The following is a 20,001-nucleotide window of genomic DNA, read 5'->3' as shown; positions in this document are numbered from 1 at the left end:
TCCTGGAAGAGACATTAAGCTGAAAAACAATACGGACTAGCTTCAGAGCACATGCTCCGTGCACGATGGTTCCCAGTGCACAGCGCTAATACCTCACTGCAGCCAGCTGTGATGTTAACGTGTAGAATCTTAGTCAAGTTCTTCTTGTATGGCATTGATGGGGAAAAAAGAAACATTTTGGGGGGCTAGCAATCTGAATCTAGTCACTGCCCCTTTAATTGTCTGGTCCTGCAAGACCTGTTTACTCCCATTCCAGAGGGGCCATAAACCTTCCCAGATGAAGTTATCAGTGCTGGCGCCAGGCCAGGCCTTTGGTTGAGGTCTCAAAGCCCCAGCACATAGGGCTCTTCAAGAACTTGCAAAGGGGACCGGGAAACCCCATTATTTGGGAGACAAAGGACTGGAGATGATATAAAAAGGGACAACTTCCTCCATGTTGCTGCCCAGAATTTGAAAGACATTTTTCTCTGGGCCCGCGTGTAATAATAATAATAATAATAATAATAATAATAATAATAAAGTGTAACTCCATTTCTCTAAGCGTTGCTTGGTTTCTCTCCTGTCTTCTGTAACAGCATCTGCATTCAACTCAACTCTGTAGTCTTTCTTACCAGAGTGACCACCAAGACAGGCCTTCCTGCAGCCCCCACCCTGCAGTTTATCCAGGGGGACATCTTGGACATTCGAAGGCTCCGGTGTACACTGCCTGTCTGCTCTGGGCTCTGCCTCTTGCTGACGCTCTCCAGGGTCACATTTTCACTCTGAAAAGAAAGCTATCCGAATCCAAATCTTAAAGGAGCAGAGGAGAACAGGGTTTCCAGTATTCATTCCATTCTTTGTCCAGTTCTGTCTTCTCTTATTTCTCCCTACCCCTAGCTTTCTGACTTCATTCTGATAGTTTTACTACCATATTCCACATTTGGCAGGCTTTATTATGTTTGTTTCTCCAAACAAAAAAAATAGAGGTAGAAGAATTAAATCTTGTTGTCAAAAGCATAGAAGGAATTGTGAGTATAACTGAGAGGATGTAGGGTTCAGCAGAGGGACTTTGTCCTGAACACACCCATGATTCTGCCTGTCAGTAAACTCAAAGATCCAACCCATATCCTATTTCCTCTATACAGCCTTTCCCCGGTTGCCCCAGCCCGTGGCAATTTCGCTCCCCCCCCCCCCCCCCCAGCTTCTATGCCAAGTGCTGCAAGATCCTTGAGAACAGGAGCTTTGTCTAGAAAATGATGCCTCTGCCTCATTGGAATGCTACCTGTGTTTGGTTATTGCTAACATTATCGGGAAGCCTGGGTCGTCTCAATCTCTGCACTCCCTGAAGGTTGCCCTAAACAACAAACTACCTCAGTTCAACCGCTCCTGGCGGAAGGTGTCTCCCTGCAAACAGGTAATGCTTTAAGACCACGGCTACAATCTGCTAAGTGCTCATTAAAAACAATGGAGTGGAAACTGAAAGAGATGATCAGTTCAGAGACAAGGCCTCGGGATCTTATCATGGCAATAGCCCTTTGGAAACTGGGTCACCATTCTGGGACCCTGGAATCTCTGCAAAACCCAAACCAAACCAAACAAGGTTTGCTTTCCTGGGTATGGAGAAGTTTCATCCAGTAATAAACTTAATGAAAATTGATGATTCGTCTAAATAAACTGCATTCTTCTTTGAGTTTTGGACTGGAAATATGAATCCAGGAATGATGTTAAAGGTCCTGAATGCTAAGAGAAGTGTGGGACCTGAAGTTCCCAGGCCCGTGGAGCTGGCCACGGCCGTGGGAGGACGGAGCTCTGGGACTTGGGTCTCCTCCCGTCCTTTCCCACCTTCTGTTCGGACTCCAGGACCTGAGGCAGGCTGCCCTCTGTAGTTCTGTTTTCTCATCTTTAAAATAAAGGCATTAAATTTTATGAGCTCTGGTCTCACTTCCAATGGTAAAATTCTGTTTCTAAGCTGTTCTTAGTCTAAGAGACACATGATAAACTATTCTTATTCTAAGAGATACATGATTTCATTTTAATTTTTACATATCTTTAATTTTAGCCAAAACTCACACCTAGAAATGGGTCCATAAAAAGATAAAGTAACTTCTCTCTCTCTCTCCTCTATCACTATTATATGCATAGGAGATGTCTGTTATCAGTGTTTCCTGGGGTTGGGAAAATGATTTTTACAATGCCTTTTTGCCTCCTGGATTTCTAAGAAGAGGGCATATGAAGCAAAGTTAAAATAAACTCACCAAAGGTAGACTGAATTAAATTGGTCTTTTGCCTATTGTTTTTTGTTTTTTTTGTAGGTAGGCTTTAATAAATGACCTTGGAAAATCATTTAAAGAGATGAAACACTCCCATTGTTCTAGCTTCTTTGTGTAGATGATGACAAGGTTTTATTAAAAAAAATGTTCAATGAACTGTGTACACGAGTGGCTTTGAATTCATTTCCCCCGCTTCAGTTCTCTTTTAACGTATATTGTAAACAGCAGAGACACAAGAGTTCTCATCTAGGTTATGAGCCAAAACAAATGATCAGGTTACCCTGTTTGGCTTACACTACCTTGGAAACCACTGGGCTCCATTTTCCTGAGTGTAGAGCACTAGTTCCCTCTCAGGGAAATAATGTAATCAGCTCATGATTTTTTAAATTGAATGAGCAACCAACTGGATCTCTTCTTAATCTCCACACCTGTGTCAGGAGGTAAGCTTATTTCTCTTGTGATAGGGTTTATTTAATAGGAAAATGGCATTTCTTGTCATTGGGTAGTCATTACCTCTTTCCAAAATGTTTCGGGGGGAGAAGTAATCCTAATCATTACAAACCTAGACATGTTGCTGTGCAGTCTGTTGCTGCATCACAGATGCCCTTTCTGCATAAGCTGCCTCCAAGGAACGCTGCCCATTTGGGAGGTGTTGTTGGCCTGAGTGCTTTGGGAGGCTGTGGCCAAGTCAGAAGGGCCGGCCTGAGCACAGGGTGAGCTGGTGTGAATGTGTGGGGCCACGGGGCAAAGAACAGCACGGGCCCTTTCAGTGGCCTTTCTGTGTGACTTGAGGAGAACTTTGCAGGATCCCTAAGAGGGGAGCCTCTAAAAATGACAATGCCTTTATTTGCACAGGAAATTAAAACACCAGGCAAGTGGTATATGTATGCATGTGTTGGCTATCTAGGTGCATTCTACTCAGCATTGTTCATGGAAACCTCAGTGTTGACTATTTATTTATTTTTTAGCATACTGTTTTTATATGCATAAAACCGAAAATGAGATGTAAAATAATTTTACGCCAACAGGCTAACCCTTAGACTTATGGTTCTTCTGCAATTATATTTACAAAAGAAAAAGCAAACATCACAAAACCAATGAAATTAAAAGTAATTAAAATTTAGTGGACAAACGATGATGTTTTGCGGAAATTAAATCACTGCTCATTCAGAGAATAAGACACTGAGCGCAGAAGCCCAGGTTCTTTGCGTGGGTCCTGCCTGGCCCACCATGGTTTGGTAATGGCTTGTTCTTCCACCACTTATCTCCACTCAAACTACTCCCTTCACTCACGCTGCAATCTCAACACGGCTTCCTTTGGCTTCCTCTTGAGCACAACCCATCGTGTGTTGCTTAGCCCAGATAATTAAAAAGTTCTGTAACGTGGTTCCAATATGAACTTAAATACGATGTAAATATCAGATGTCAGCCAACGTGGTCTGCAAACGGTGAGATAGTAAATATTTTATGCTTTGAGGGCCATACATACTATCTCCATTGCAACTACGGTACTCGACTCTGCTATTTTAACGTGAAAGCAAATATAGACAGTAAGAAGTGAATGGGCATGGATGTTTCCCAAATCATAACCCCGTATTTATAAAACAGGCGGTAAACTTAGTTTGGCCTGAAGGCTGTGGAGTTTTGCCAAATTCATTTGGGATTGTTAATAACATTATTAAACAGCTGAATCAACATTGGTGCTAATCATGAAGACTACTGTTGCTATCAGTTTAACACTTGAATTATTTGAGTAAATAGGAATGGATATTTCCTAACCATCAATATTAATATTAGACATGACAACCAAGTGATAATGAAAATTACTTTAATTTCTCTTTTTTTTTAAAGCTGAATCTCTTAGTGTGGTCAGTGGGAAGAGTTAAGGCTCTCGAAGACTAGATGAGTAGTTATTTTATAGGAAAGAGGGAAGACGTTTGAGACTGAATACTTCACCTGAGGTTCAAATTTGCTTTTTTTTTTTTTTAGTTAAATGTAGCTAATAAATATTTATTAAACAGCTACTTTATGCTCTGCATTTTGGAGGATACAAAACAAGTAGAAAATATGGTCTTCAGCTCCAAACAACATATAAGGTTCTTTGGGGAGAAACAATCTATAGAAGACTAGTTAAGATGTTATATCATCAAATGCTAAGATATGTTCTGAGGTTTAGTAGAAGCTACAAAATGTGAAGGGAGATAAGTCACAACTTGGAAGGCTATGAGGAGGAGGTAGGGCACAGAGGAGGAAGGAGCAGCTCGAGCAAGTGCATGAAGATGAAAATGACCTGTGGGCTTGAGATGGGAGACCTGGGTAGGCAGAGTGGGGAGGAAGAAAAGTGGGTGTTGGTCAGTGTTGGTAGACAAGATGTTGGGGACATCTCCCACTTGCTTTTCTTATAGAGATGAAGCAGGATGGTCTGGATCTCAAGTCCAACTAGGAGTTAGAGGAAATGGGGACCTCAGAACAGGAATGCTGAGTTTAATGGAAAATGGAGTGACACTTAATTCAGGTAGAGGTAGAGAGGCTGGGTACAAGGAGAAGAATGGTTGAGGTCCCCAAGTGTTCCTGGAGAAGTTTCTAAGATCTAGAGAGGCTGTGTTCCCATTCATTATTTAGGCACGGGGTGTGCCATAGTGGACAATGAAGGTACTTGCTTATGTTGCCAGATGAAATATATGTAGATGGCCCAGTTAAATTTTAATTTCCAATGAACACTTATTTAGTGTAAGTAACCCCAAATATTGGAGAGCAGGCATACTTATACCAGAAAATTGTTCATTGTTTATCTAAAACTCAAATTTGACTGGATATCCTACATCTTTATTCACCACTTTGACAACCCTGGTCCCTCCTCTCAGAGAACACACAGTCTATCCAGGTATTGCTCACATAAATAAGTTTAAGTGGAATGAAGGAAAGAAGGCCAATATTGTAAACAAGAATACCAAGGAAGACCAAGTTAGATTGGTGGGGTCCCGGAAGGCCTCTCTGATTCAGGTGAAGGAACAAGAGCACCGCAGGCAAGAGGAACCAAGTGGATGTAGGGTCTAAAGGAGGAAGTGAAGGAAGAGGAGCATGCGTGGCAGTCAGTGTACCTTGGAGATGTGCAAGATGAGGCTGGACAGACAGGCAAGGGCCCCACTATGCAGGGCTTTGCCTTCCAGTGAAGTATTTGGCCTTTTTTCCCTACCTTAAGTGCAATGGGAAGCCATGTTACAGTTTTAAGCAGAGAAATGAGACCATATAACCTCCATTTAAAATGTTAATCTGGTTATGAAGTGAAGAATGAGTTGGAAGAGGTCAAGAATGAGAAAAGGGGAGACAGATAAGAAGCTATTATGGTGTACCAGGCAGGAGCTGAGGGTGGCTTGGATTAGGGTGGTGGTAGTGCAGACAAAAAGAGTGAGAAGAAGTTTTGGGATACATTTCAAAGGTAGAAACTTTGGACTTGAATAGAGATTGGATGTGGGGTTTGGAGCAGAGAGAAGGCGAAGAACAAATTCCACGTTTCTGGTTTCAACACTTGGGTGGGTGATGGTGTGATTCACTGAGGTAGAAAGCACTGGAGGAGGAGCAGTGTTCTGGGGGAGGTTGAAAGTAGAATTCACTTTGGGACATTTTAAGTTTATGAGATGACAAGGAGCCAGCTGTAGCTCAGAGGTGAGAGGTCTGGACTGGACATTAGGGGAGTCACTGACATATATGCATAGGCAAGAAAGATTGAAAATGATTCAGCACATAATTTTCCTACCTGGTAACTTTCCTGATATATATTAATAAGCTTGCTTTGTAAACGTTTATTCTATAAACAGCCTTGTTCAACCGTCACAAACACACACACACATAGAATAGTAATAGCTCTGATATCGTAGGGTTTTGTTTTTACTAAGTTTATTTTCTTCAAGTGTATGTTCTTTTTGTAAAAAACATTGTTGGCACCACAAAAAAATTCGTGAAAAAGAGGATATAAGAACTTTTTTTCATTGATAAGGATTATTACTATTTTTGTTATTCTACCTTTTGTCCCTATTTTCATTCCCTATATAAACAGTTTTCCATAAATGTTCAGATTATTTACACCACTATTGTTCCCTTATATTCCGAATAGGCATCTTTCCACCCACATTTTTGGGGAACTTTGTTGGTAAAAATTATATATATTGGTAAAAATATATACGTAACAAAATTGATTTTGATCATTTTAAGTGTACAATTCAGTAACATTAATTACAGTATTGTGCAACCATCACTACTATCTATTTCCAAAAAATTTTCAACCCCAAACTGAAACTTCGTAATCATTAAGCAATAAATAACTACCCATTTTTTTCTTCCTTCTGGTACCTGGTAATGTCTAATCTAGTTTCTATCTCTATGAGTTTGCTAGATACTTCATATAAGTGGAATCACACAATATTTATCCTTTTGTGTCTTATTTCACTTACCATAATGTCTTCTTCAAGATTCATACTTGCTGTGACATGTAGCAGAACTTCCTTTTTCTGACTGAATAATTTTATCCATTCATCTGTTGATGTAACAAGTCGTTTTTACCTGTTGGCTATTGAAAATAATGCTGTAATGAATCTTGGCATACAAACATCTCTTTGAGTGCCTGTTTTCAAAAAACATTTTTTGGTATTTATCTAGAAGTGAAATTGCTGGGTCATAAGGTAATTCTATGTTTAGCTTTTTGAGGAACTGCCAAACTGTTTTTCACAGTGGCTGCACCATTTTACATTTCCACCAGTTTTGTACAGGATTCCAATTTCTCCACCATCCTTGCCAACACTTGTTAGTTTACCTTTTAAAGATTATACCCATCCTAGTAAGTGTGAAGTGGTATCTCATTGCAGTTTTGATTTCATTTCCCTAGTGACTAATGATGTTGAGATCTTTTCCTGGGCGGATTGGCCATTTGCATATTTTCTTTGGAGAAATGTTTATTCAAGTTTTGCCCATTTTTTAATTGAGTTGTCTTTTTGTTGTTGAGTTTTAGGAATTTTTAAATATATTCTGAATATTAAGCCCTTATCAGATATATGACTTAAATTTTTTTCATCATTTTGTAGGTTGCTGTTTTTTACTTTCCTGATAATGTTCTTTGATGAACAGAAGTTTTGTTGTTGTTATTAATCCTCACCTGAGGATATTGTTGTTTTTTCCAATTGTTTTTCAGAGACAGTGGAAAGGAGGGAGTAAGGGTGGGGTGGGGGGGGGTAAGCATTGATGTGAGAGAGACACATCGACTGGTTGCCTCCCGAACACGCCCTGACTAGGGCTGGGAATTGAACCTGCACCCCAGTTGAACCCAGGACCCTTCCGTGTGCAGGCCAATGCTCTGACCACTGAGACACATTTGCCAGGGCAGAACAAAAGTTTTTTATGAAGTCCAATTTATCTATTTTTTGTTGTTGTTGCTCATGCTTTTGGTGTCATATCTAAGAATCCATTACCAATCCAAGATCATAAATATTTACCACTATGTGTTCTTTGAAAACTTTTATGGTTTTAGCTCTTATATTTAGGTTACTGATCCATTTTGAGTTCATTTTTTTTTTTTAAATGATGAGGTAGGAATTCAACTTGATTTTTTTGCATGTGAAAATCTGGTTGTCCCAGCACCAGCTTCTCACCCCTACTTTTAATTTACATAAAATGTTTGGGGGAATTTTGCAACTTTTCAAAATTATTCCTGATATCAAGAATTGAATATCTATTTTCTGAAAGTATTTGATTAACTGAATTTTCCAGATTGAATTCCTATGCAGTAAACTGCTACTTCTTAAGAGGAGAAAATCATAGAATTGCTTCATTAGAACTGGTAAGTGGAAACTTTTAAAATTTGAGAGTAATCCTTGGTGATTTAATAAAAGGGATAAACTAAAGCTCTTTATTAAAATAAGGAGAATATCTGCATTAAAATACAAAAATATTTGAGCTAATGACTTCACTTACTGCTTTCAAATGCTTAACAGGCTATTAAATGGAGATTCCTATTTTTCACCTTCACATGAACAGAGCTAGAGAAAAAAACAAATTTAACTTGCAATTGAAAAGACTTTACTTTGATATCAAGAAAGGTTTTAATGAAAAAAAGCAAATATTGCTTACTGAGCACCCACAATGTGTCAGACAGTGTTTTGAGTCCCATGAGGTGGGTACTATTATCACAGATGAACGTGGACTTGAACCCAAGGAGTCCAACCCTGTGCCCAGGCTTATTTCACTTATGCTAAACATGCTGTTAAAAGTGAACTAACATTAGAACACCCCCTCCCTCCTGAGAAAAACAATTGCCTCTTCAGCAGAGAATTTCAAAATAGGTTGGACATTTATCAGTCTAATGAAACTCATAATCCTGACATATTTGACAACATCAATCGTTGGATTCTGTTCAAATACCTTTTTTTTTTTCTTTAGCAGAATAGTCTGTATCCACTCTTACCTTCCTCCCTTTTCTAACATGCCCAACAGAGTACTTTCAAGTGTTTTGGAACATTACATAAATATCCACTTGAGTAATATGGACAAATGCCCAATGACACGTCATGAGGAAACATAATACCTTTTTATTCCTTTATAACCTTTGGAGCTTTGTTTTAATAATTCACGGAGACATTAAACTTTCAGGTGGATTTGAGAATCCTTTTTATTTAATACAATTTTGTTTGTGTTCTGAAACCAAGGACATTGGAGTATTTATTCCCTCCTGAATAGAGCATTGTGTACATGTACCTTTGTTTTCTCTGAAAACAGCTCTTAACCTTGATACATCGCCTTGGGGCTGGAGTGTGTGGGCTGCTACACCTTGTTCCCTCAGAACGAGATAATGTGATGTGCCCCGACAGGTGTGCTGTTATAACAATACCCCACATTTCTTAACCCCCTGGTTCCCTTCACAGCACCATGTCCATGGTGCTCCTTTGGCCGCGTCTAGGAAGAAAGATGTAATTATTTCTGTAACAGGAAACAGGACCTGAAATGGCAAGATTTTCACCTGAGACATAACCGAGTGTGTTAGTGGCAGACCAGGAGCTCTAACCCACATCGTCTGGTTATGGTAGGAAGATAAAAGCAGCAGTTTTCAACTGCAGAGATTTTGCCCTATTTCTCCGGGGTACATTTGAAAATGTCTGGAGACATTTTTGGTTGTCACAAGTGGGGACAGGAGGTGGCAGAGGCCAGGAGTGCTGCTCAACACTCCACCATGCACAGGACAGCTGCTAGAAAGAATTTTCCAGTCCAAAATGTCAAGGGTGCCACTGTTGAGAAACCCTGCTTTAAAATAATGAAAATTACTTTGTCTGGCCACTGTGCTGTACACCTGAAACCAATGTGGAATAATGATGAAGGTGGACTGTGGTTGAAAAATAATTTCCAAAAAAAAAAAAAAGATTGCATTGCAGCCTGTCCCTTCTACCCAACCTTCATTTCTTCCTTTCCTGGGGTCAGACTTGCATTACGGTCTGATGGTTTTCCAAGCCTTTCCCAGCTTCCTCCCTGTCCTCTTTCACAGGCATTTTTACCTAATAAATTCCTTGCACCTTTAACTGAAAATAAAAGTAAAGTAATGGAGATTGGATTTGAACCCTGCTCTGCACCTTATTTTGTGACCTTGGGAAAGCGGTATTTTTCAGAGTCTGCTTTCTCATCTGAAAAATATTAACAACCAAAACCACCATCACCATAAACAAACAAACCCAAACAAACAAACCCCACTTTCTAGAGTGGTTGGGAGAGACCAACTCAAAAGCACCGGACAGACAGCGCTGAGCATATGATGGGCCCAACAAACACAAACCAGGGCCCAGCCCACGAAGTTCAATTATGAACAAGACGGAAGCAGAGAGTGACAGAAAGTTAATGTAACTGAAATGAAAAAGAAGGCTTTTTATAGGGAATAAAAGCAAAAGAGATGGAGAGAAGCACAAGAGAATTAAGCAGCATCGAGTATGTACTAGGAGGATAAGGGAAGAGACAGATGACAACACTGGGAGGACTGTACAGATCAGAAAGATTTCAGCAGTGACTTGGAGATAAATTTGAGAAATAATTAGGAGGAATCAAAAGAACTTGGTGAGCAATTACAAAAGGGCCATGAGAGGAGTCTAGAATGATTATGAGATTCCTGACTTGGGTGCATGGTTGTGGGTAATGATAGTCAACCAGTTAAGGAAATCAAAGGGCAGGGAAAATGGACAGATCAATGGGATGAAGAACTGGAATGACCATTTTGAGGCAAGAGGAGACTGAGCTCTCCCTCCAAACTCAGTAAAGAAGGTCAGTTGGGCATGGAGGTAAGTAGGTCTGGAGGGATGAGGAAGCATGGGTCAGAGAAAGTTGATATTGTAGAACCCCACTTTTCACTAGGCAAGCTCTGTTCCTAGTATATGATTCACTACATGAGGGGAAGTAGGGGCAGGGAATAACCTTTAAGGTTGGGGAAGTACTTTGACAAATTAGGGAAAGTGAGTAGAGACTACAACTTCAAGAAGCTGGCATGTAAGAGACATCTCAGAGTACCAAGGTAACCTAGAGATGTACATCCAATTCTTTCCAGATCAGCCACAGAACCCATTCTTAGAGAGAAGCAATCAACTAAAAGGATTTGTTTGAAAGCGGGGTATTGTGTGTGGGATGACCAACCAAATTCCCAATTAAACTGGGCATGGGATCAGTTACAAATGTGGGCCAGGTATGTCATCTCCTTGTATCAAAGAGAGCATATCCTCAGAGATTCTTAGGGAGCCCTCAACATCCGAGTTGTCATCATGCAGAAATTTGAGTTTACTTCCCACAGTCCCGTAATCAAGTTAAGACAGTAGAGATAAATGATCAGTAGAATAAAAATAAATGAATCATGATGGAATTGTTTTCTTTTGCAGAATCTTGTCTTCTTTTGAGCCTACGCCATGAGTTGGATATTCCTCAGAGACCTCCTAAGTGGAGTAAATACATACTCAACTGGGATTGGGAAGATTTGGCTGACTGTTGTGTTCGTCTTCCGTTTGCTGGTCTACATGGTGGCAGCAGAGCATGTGTGGAAAGATGAGCAGAAAGAGTTTGAGTGCAACGTTAGACAGCCGGGTTGTGAAAACGTGTGTTTTGACTACTTCTTCCCCATCTCCCAGGTCAGACTTTGGGCCTTACAACTGATCATGGTCTCCACGCCTTCACTTCTGGTGGTTCTACATGTAGCCTATCGTGAGGGTAGAGAGAAAAGGCACAGAAAGAAACTGTATGTTAGCCTAGGTACGATGGATGGGGGCCTGTGGTACACTTACCTTATCAGTCTCATTGTTAAAATTGGTTTTGAAATTGGCTTCTTGGTTTTATTTTACAAGCTGTATGATGGCTTTAGTGTTCCTTACCTTATGAAGTGTGATCTGAAGCCTTGTCCCAACACTGTGGACTGCTTCATGTCCAAACCCACCGAGAAAACCATCTTCATCCTCTTCATGGTGGTTACCTCATGCCTGTGTATTGTGTTGAATTTCACTGAACTGAGCTTTTTGGTTCTCAAGTGCCTTCTTAAGTGCTGTCTCCAAAAATACTCTAAAAGACCCAAGTCCTCAGTGTGTGAGTGCCCCAACCTTAGATATGTTGAATGTGATGAGTTAGGGGCCCCTCCGCTACTCCAGAATCACCCTTCAGCCTCTGCCATAAGCACAACCCGGGGAAGTGAAACAAAGCTACTTTGCAACACACTGGAAGGTTAAACAAAGAAAACCTGCATCCCTCCTAAGCAAGAACTAGGCTGGGATGGGAAACAAAGAGTATCAGCCTTCATGTAACTGGGAGGAATTAATAAAATTTTCCATATGTGCTCGATCATGTACACCAAACAGAGGTCTCGTTGTTTTGCTGCAGGGTTCATGTGGGTACATGAATTGTGTTTGAATAGTTCATTGCAAATTAGTCTGAAGAAACCCAGCTAACAGCATCCTTCTAAGTGCTTAGGTCTGTCAAGTGGAGAGTATAAGAAGTGACACTTCTGACAAACGTGATGGCCTCCAAGGTGCAGCTGAGGCACTGGCAAGCTTTCCAAAGCAGCAGCCACGGCTCCACTCACGCAGCCCCACCCAGTCCTCGCAGAGAAAGGCTGGGGAGGGCGGGGTGGCCGCTAACCAGGGGCACAGGAGCCTATTTAGCGAGAAGGCCCAGCCAGGGGAAAAGACCACAGAGCCCACGACTCTGCATTTAGGTGTCCCTGGACATCGGGAAGGGTCACCCTAGAGTCATGATGGACGGCAGGTCCCACAGAAAAAGCACATTGATAGGGAGTGGGGGAGGCCCCAGAAAAAGAATATGCCCATTTAACACTTCTCTCTAACCACAGAACTTGAAAATACCTTATACATTTCCATATTGTTGGACCTTTTATGATCAGGAATCCACAATGTGTCACACAGTGTGTCACAGCTTGCCTACAATTTATCAGTACATCTCCCCTCCCTCTAGAATGGAAAATTGTGTGCTATGCTGTTACTTTCCTATTTTAAAAAATTATAGATATCTCTTTGGATTTAATATTCTAACATATGTGCATTTCTCCAGAATAAAAATGGCTTTGTGGTGTCATTTGACTGTCATTGGTAGCTTTACTCGGCTGCACCGAGGACGATTATTTTGTGAAATAAACTTGTTCTGACAATTAGAACAGGATTTGCAACCCTGCTTGGTAAAGATAGCTCAGAAATCATTTTTCTCTATCAGAAATCTTTAAACAAGAATTCAGTGCATATAAATGCCAATGCCATGTCTTTCATGGCCTGCCCTCTAGCATAAAGTGTCTCACTACAAACCATGCATAATGAAGGTTATGTGTGTTATGTGGCCTGCAGACCATGCCGCCAACAGTGGTCATAATCTGTCCTAGACTGTGTCGGTGACAACAGGGAGGAAGGTGAACTCTGTGATTTCCCCTTTCCTTTAGTTTACAGCCCTGATCACTGCTGGACTCATGAGCTCACATCCATGTACTTTACCATTTTACATTAAAGGAACTTTTTTTTTTTTTTGACAGCGCTAGGTAGTTAAAGAGCTTTAAGGTTTTTAAAGCCCTGATCATGACATAAAATCTAGAAAATGGGATTTTAGTGCATAGGACTGGAATGCGGACAAGGTAATTTTTCAGCCTGAGGAAGCTCAGCTTCTTCACATCAGTTATGACAAGCTCTGCTCAAGCAAAGATTGACTGGATATGTACATTCCTTGCTTTAATTCACCCACATGTCCTGTCTGAAAGCAAAGTGAAATGAGTTCTGCGTGTTACCCAAATAGGTCAACATTCCCATCTACTTCACGGTCCTCCCCCAGCTATAGAGATTTAATTTCCTATTGAAAAGGTAAAATGTTGTTCAGAGAAAAGTAATTATGTAATTTGTTAAGTTTTTAATCTTAATTTTTTTCAGACAGTAATGTCTCTGATCAGAGCAGAGACAGACAGAATGGCATAGAATTGGAGATGAACCCACTTGTCTGTACAGAATAATAGAAAGTTGAAGAAGTGGGCTCCAGATTCCTATCCTTCAGCAAAAAGTCACTGTGTAGTAGATTGGGTAAAGAGGAGACAAATATTAAGCAATACAATTTCCACATTTTTGCTACAAAAATGTCATTAACTAAAGTGATGATCATTAACCCAACTACTAAAAGGAGCATTAGCCACTAGGTTAGCAAGTGGTTTCACTGATAAACCATTTATCATTTACCTCAAAGAAAATACGGTAATTTGAGATCTTTCTGTGAAAGATTAGCAAATGTGAAAAACCAATCTTCTTAGAGAAGATTGCCTCTAATTACATTAGTTTGATGATGATAATAAAGACTACTGACTGAAGCTAGGTCAAAGATCTTGTCTTATTCACCTCTTTGTATCCTTGTATACCCACAATTTAGGTCTCTGTACTTAGAAACTCTATCTTTCTTGGAAAAAATATTTGTGTTCCTCTTGCCTCTTCCCATCTTTTGTCTACCCAATATTTACTCCTTTTCACATAAGCGAATTCTGATCTGTTGGGGATGGCAATGTACCAGCTAAAAAGCAGGTTTTCAAGTCTCCTTTGCATGTAGAGGCAACAGTGCAATTACCTTATCAAAACTACCAGATTGACTTATGCTTTGAGAAAAGATAAAAGTGGGGCTGACCTAGCTTGCATGCATCTTTTCACTCCCCCACTCCTTCCTGCCTGAGACATCATAGCTAGAATTGCAGTGAACATCTTTCTACCATGAAGTGACTTTGAGGATGAAAGCTAGACCTGGATGGAGCAGAAAACTGGGACATTGAAGCCGTGAAGAAATTGCCAGATCAGCCTGAACCACCTATCTTCACGGTTTTGTTTTCATTATAAGAAACCTTAACTTGCACCTGATGTATTTCCCTTGTTTCTCTCTCTCTCCTCTCTCCTCTCTCCCTCTCGTCTCCTCTCTCCTCTCCCCGCCCCCCCCCTCTCCCTCTCTCTCTCTCTCTCTCTCTCTCTCTCTCTCTCTCTCTCTCTCTCTCTCTCTCTCTCTCTCTCTCTCGCCTCCCTTATTAGACTCTTACTTGTAGTCAAAAACAGTTCCTGACTACATTCACACTAGTGATTCGGAAGACACTGAAGCCATATCTACTAAAAACAAAAGAAATGACCAGTATGTTGGGTGCAGAAACAAAACAGGATTAAAAATCTCAGTAGAATTTTGTTCAGATCAAGTCAGGTGAAATGGAACCAGTAATCATTCTGCATCAAGATTTAAAATCTTAATATGAGACTAGGATTGATATTAGTTCATGACATAAATAAATCCCTGGAGTTTTAGCTGTCCATCACTTTCACATGTAAAAGCATAGTAGGAAACTATTGGGGAAAAGTTAATTTAATCCTGTGTTAGTAAACGTTTGTGTGCAGATTATAGGGAATGATTTTCCCAGCACCTGAAAGACAGTTTATCATTTCCCAAGGCTTCAGAACTAGAACCAATAGCTGAATATCAGAGATAAAGATGCTTCCCTAATACAGAAATGTTAAACTGAACTGCCTCACAACAAAATGATTGCCTCATGTAGTATATCCCTAACACTGAAAGAGGAAATCAAGAATATTCCTGGCCGGAACCGGTTTGGCTCAGTGGATAGAGCGTCGGCCTGCGGACTGAAGGGTCCCAGGTTCGATTCCGATCAAGGGCGTGTACCTTGGTTGTGGGCACATTCCCAGTGGGGGGTGTGCAGGAGGCAGCTGATCGGTGTTTCTCTCTCATCGAAGTTTCTAACTCTCTGTCCCTCTCTCTTCCTCTCTGTAAAAAATCAATAAAATACATTAAAAAAAAAAAAGAATATTCTTGGATTTAGCCCTACTGGTTTGGCTCAGTGGATAGAGTGTCAGCCTGTGGACCAACGGATCCTGGTCAAGGGCATTTACCTTGGTTACAGGCTCCTTGAAATGTGTTTTTCTCACATTGATGTTTCTGTCTTTCCCTCTCTTTTCCACTCACTCTAAAAGATCAATGGAAAAATATCCTTGAGTGAGGGTTAACAACAACAAAAACAAAAAATCCTGGATTTATATGGGAGGTATAGCTCAATGACCTCCAAATTTCCTTTTAGCTCTTCAAGACCCTATGGTTTTCATAACTTAGAACATATATTGGGTAATGGCAAAATGAGACTTTGTATTGGCTCTATCACTATATAAACCTGATACCACAGAAAAATCTCTGTTTAATAGAGAATCACCTTAAAAATGTCATGTACAATAAATAGCAACACACCTCATTACAATGAACACTTTAGGCAGTTCCACAAAACTGGTTATAGTAAGATTTATCTTCTTTAAAATCATGACATTATAGTGATATGTAAGTTACTTATGTATGATTTCATTCTTTTCTCCACCTTGAGAAATTCTAATTTCATTTCAAGGCTTGGATCAAAAATTTCTACCAGAGAGCAAACTTTTGATATAAAATGGGGATAAATAATACCTATCTCATAGGGTTGTTAAAGAGAGTAAATGAGATGACCCATGCAAAATCCTGGCACATAAAGGTTATTTAAAAATGTCAGATATTATAATTCACAATATATGACTTCATCATATCACTTGCCCCTATATTACTGGCTTAAACACTTGTACCCCCCTCTAAATTATGAGCACCTTAGATGCAGGCAAGAGCCACGTCCTTCAGCATACCTTCAGAGCTCACCCACAATAAATGCACAGCAATAATTAACATCTTCATAAATCTTACAAGCAAAACCATGTTGTACAAACTAAAAAGTCATAGTATTCTGAAATTGGAAGAAATCTTTAAAATACTTACAAATCAGAAGATTACAACTCAAAATGATACAGCAACTTGTCTAATGTTACATAAAGTAACAGCAATAATTCATTTTTAAAAAAATATATATTTTATTGATTTTTTTACAGAGAGGAAGGGAGAGGGGATAGAGAGTTAGAAACATCGATGAGAGAGAAACATCGATCAGCTGCCTCCTGCACACTCCCAACTGGGTATGTGCCTGCAACCAAGGTACATGCCCTTGACTGGAATCAAACCTGGGACCCTAGCCCGCAGGCCGAAGCTCTATCCACTGAGCCAAACCGGCTAGGGCAATAATTCATTTTTTTAAAACTCCAAATCGAATCTTCTAGAGATAGCCTGTACAAAATTGTTTCAAAGGTATTTGAAATACTGGTACCCCATGAAATGATCAACTGTGTCACACCCATTTTTTAAAAACCATATTAGACAACTAGGTACTAACTGATCTTGTTGGAGGTGGCAATATGCCCAACTGAACAAAGGCACATTTCCAAGTCTCCTTTGCATGTAGAGGTAGTAGAGTGACTACCTTCTAGTCAAAACAAAACAAGACTTTTGACTGGTGTCCTGGAAAAAGTTAAAAATATCTATAATCCATACAAAGTGGCTCTAGCCTGTATCCATTATAAACAGCCGTCTAGTCATCTTCCGATTTTTAAAACTATACGTCAGTAACTGTTCAGCTAGCTTATTGTAAGTATTCAAAAATACAGATGACCACCACATTATTAACCCACATCTCTATAGAATAGAAATTAAAAAATGGAAAGGTAATTTTTCTTTCAATGTCCAGAACTTAGTTATACACATATTTCCAGTGTTAGCTTGCCATCTTGTGGCCTCTTATTCCTGTGCAGCTCAGTATCTAAGCACCACCTATGGTAAGGCCTATGAAATTGATGAGCTTTATACACACTCACATCGACTTTTATTTTTATTTATTTATTAAATATATTTTTACTAGAGGCCCAATGCACGAAATTTGTGCAAGGGCCTTGGCCCCAGCCCCGGCCCTCTGCCCGCCACGGCCAGGGGCTTCTGCCGCCTCTCCCTCGGCCCCCGCCCACTGTGGCTTTGTCTGGAAGGCTTTTATTATTATAGATTGATTTCAGAGAGGAAGGGAGAGGAAGGGAGAGAGAGAAACATCAATGATGAGAGAGAATCATTGATCGGCTACCTCCTGTACCCCCCCACACTGGGGATGGAGACTGCAACCCGGGTATGTGCTCTGGACTGGAATCAAACCCGGAACCCTTCAGTCCACAGGCCAATGCTCTATCCACTGAGACAAACTGGCTAGGGCCACACTTTTAAACTTACTTTATATGCAGCATGTAAGTTAATCACACCTGCAATGTCAATCAAGACCAACTTTCTTCCAGCAAAGGCTGACAAGCCTTAAGTCAGAAAGCAGCACAATTACCTTATCAAAATGGCTAGCTACATGTGAATTACCTAATTTTAAACATATGCTCTGTGAGACAAGTGCTCAAAAAACATCTGAATACTTATTAAATAGAACATTCATATGTCTCCTGAAAAGGAGTGCACTTAACTTTTTTTGTTGAAGCCAATGTGATCAGAAAGCAAGGTAATAACAGGATTTACATGTATTTTACCAAGTCTAAATAATGACATGGTCTTTCTTTCACTCTGACAACATTATGAAATCTAGAACAATGTCTGCTTTCTCTGTTGAAGATACGCCTGCCCGCGTGCACACGCACACAAAGTATTATGACCACTATATAAAATTTCCTTCAAGCAGTATTCTAAGGATTGCTAGCTTAAGAACACATGGATTTCTTAGATGAGCCAGGCACATAAATAAAAACTGACAATAAACTCTCATGCCAGCTACTTCCCTTCTGTGGTTGATTGAATGAGTTGACATGTAAGGAGCTCAAAGCTGTGTCTGACACATGGTTATTTATTATTATACTAGAGGCCCGGTGCACGAAAATTCATGCACCGTGTGTGTGTGTGTGTGGGGGGTCCCTCAGCCCAGCCTGCCCCCTCTCACAGTCTGGGAGCCCTCAGGGGATGTCCTACTGACAGCTTAGGCCTGCTCCCCATGGGCCTCAGTCTGGCCTCCCTCTTCGGGAGGCGACCAACCGGGCTGATCAGGGGAAGGCAACGCCCTCATCACCCTGCTGCTGCTGCCACTGCTGGTTGCCAAGGTGTTTTCATCAACACAGAGTCCAGTCCCTTCACCACAAAATAATGACTAACTTTCTTTAGGCATTTTCAAGATGTCTCTTTCATAGGATATGACATTTTTCTTTCTTTCTTTATCCTCACCTGAGGATATTTTTCCATTGATTTTTAGAGAGCGTGGAAAATAGAGGGAAAGACAGAAATTCAATGTGAGAGGGACACTTCTATTGGTTTCCTCCTGCATGAGCCCTGACCTGGGCCCTGGCCAGGGAGGAGCCTGCAACCTAGGTACATGCCCTTGACCAGAATCAAACCCCGACCCTGCAGTCTGCAGGCCAAAGCTCTATCCACTGAGCCAAACTGGCTAGGGCAGTACCTTCAGCAGTGGACCTTCGTTTTTTCCTCCAGGAGTGAGGTGGAAAAACCCTAGATCACCTTCTTGGATTCTTATTACCCAAGTTACCAAGAACACTGCAAGTGGCGTACCGGGAGCTTAGCCAATGAGCGGTCAGAAAAGGTGTTTCCTCTGCAGCTCATGCACAGAGGTGGGACTGCTGGTGCGCCGCGGCTGGCAGGCCCTCTTCTCTCTGGGCCTCCGCCATCCGTGGCTTGTCTCACCGTGCACGGAGTCCCCTCCCGCCCACCTGTGCGCACAGCCTCCTCCTGGTCATGACGTTATGACATCCGGACAGCCAGAATTCAGTCTTGAGCTTCCTATGACCTGTCCCAGGATCTTGGAGTTCAGCACTTTGTAACCACTGCTCCACTAAGCACTCAATTCAATGCACATACCAGGCTTGAAGGCTCTGCAGGATCATGTCTGCCCTTCACTTCAATGTGCACTTCTGAGAAAAGCTACCTGAGATACTATAGCTTAGTCAGTGAAAGCAAAACAGAAAAACAAACAAATATAGCCAGGCCACTAGGAATGCTGGGTTCCAGCCATAGATTTAAAATAAAATTTTTTTCCTCATTGTCAGGTTCATGCACAGGAGTCATACAGTTAAAAGGTCAATGATTACACACAACCATAACTTTGTGTTGGAAAGACCCAGACCGTTATCCTGGCTAAGCAGCTGTTTTTTGCCTTTCATACATCTAACTCATCTACTTTGGCTGGAAGCTGGTGTGGGATCAACTAGAATTATTGAACAAACTAGAATTGTTTCATTGAGTTTCTCATTTTATACTGACTACATTTAAAAAACTAAAGTGTAAGACATCTGTGTATGCTTGAGATGCGACAGAACTTACAATTTTAACTTACTGAAAT

At 40.8% G+C, this 20,001-nt stretch overlaps 1 protein-coding gene across 1 annotated transcript; it reads left to right on the top strand.

Annotated features, from left to right (window-relative positions):
• Positions 1–11,170: 11,170 nt before the first annotated feature.
• GJB7 (gap junction protein beta 7) lies at positions 11,171–11,977 on the top strand. The gene has a single exon (XM_008139761.3). It carries the CDS (start codon positions 11,171–11,173, stop codon positions 11,975–11,977), a length of 807 nt encoding a protein of 268 aa, XP_008137983.1.
• The last annotated feature ends 8,024 nt before the right edge of the window (positions 11,978–20,001 follow it).

Source organism: Eptesicus fuscus, chromosome 10 (assembly GCF_027574615.1).
Source record: "Eptesicus fuscus isolate TK198812 chromosome 10, DD_ASM_mEF_20220401, whole genome shotgun sequence".
NCBI classification, from domain to species: Eukaryota; Metazoa; Chordata; class Mammalia; order Chiroptera; family Vespertilionidae; genus Eptesicus; species Eptesicus fuscus.
Note: the sequence above shows the minus strand (reverse complement) of the source record. Positions and strands in the feature narration are given on the sequence as shown.

Coding starts and splice junctions, on each gene's coding strand:
- GJB7 (XM_008139761.3), top strand. CDS start 11,171: ATGAGTTGGATATTCCTCAGAGACCTCCTAAGTGGAGTAAATACATAC.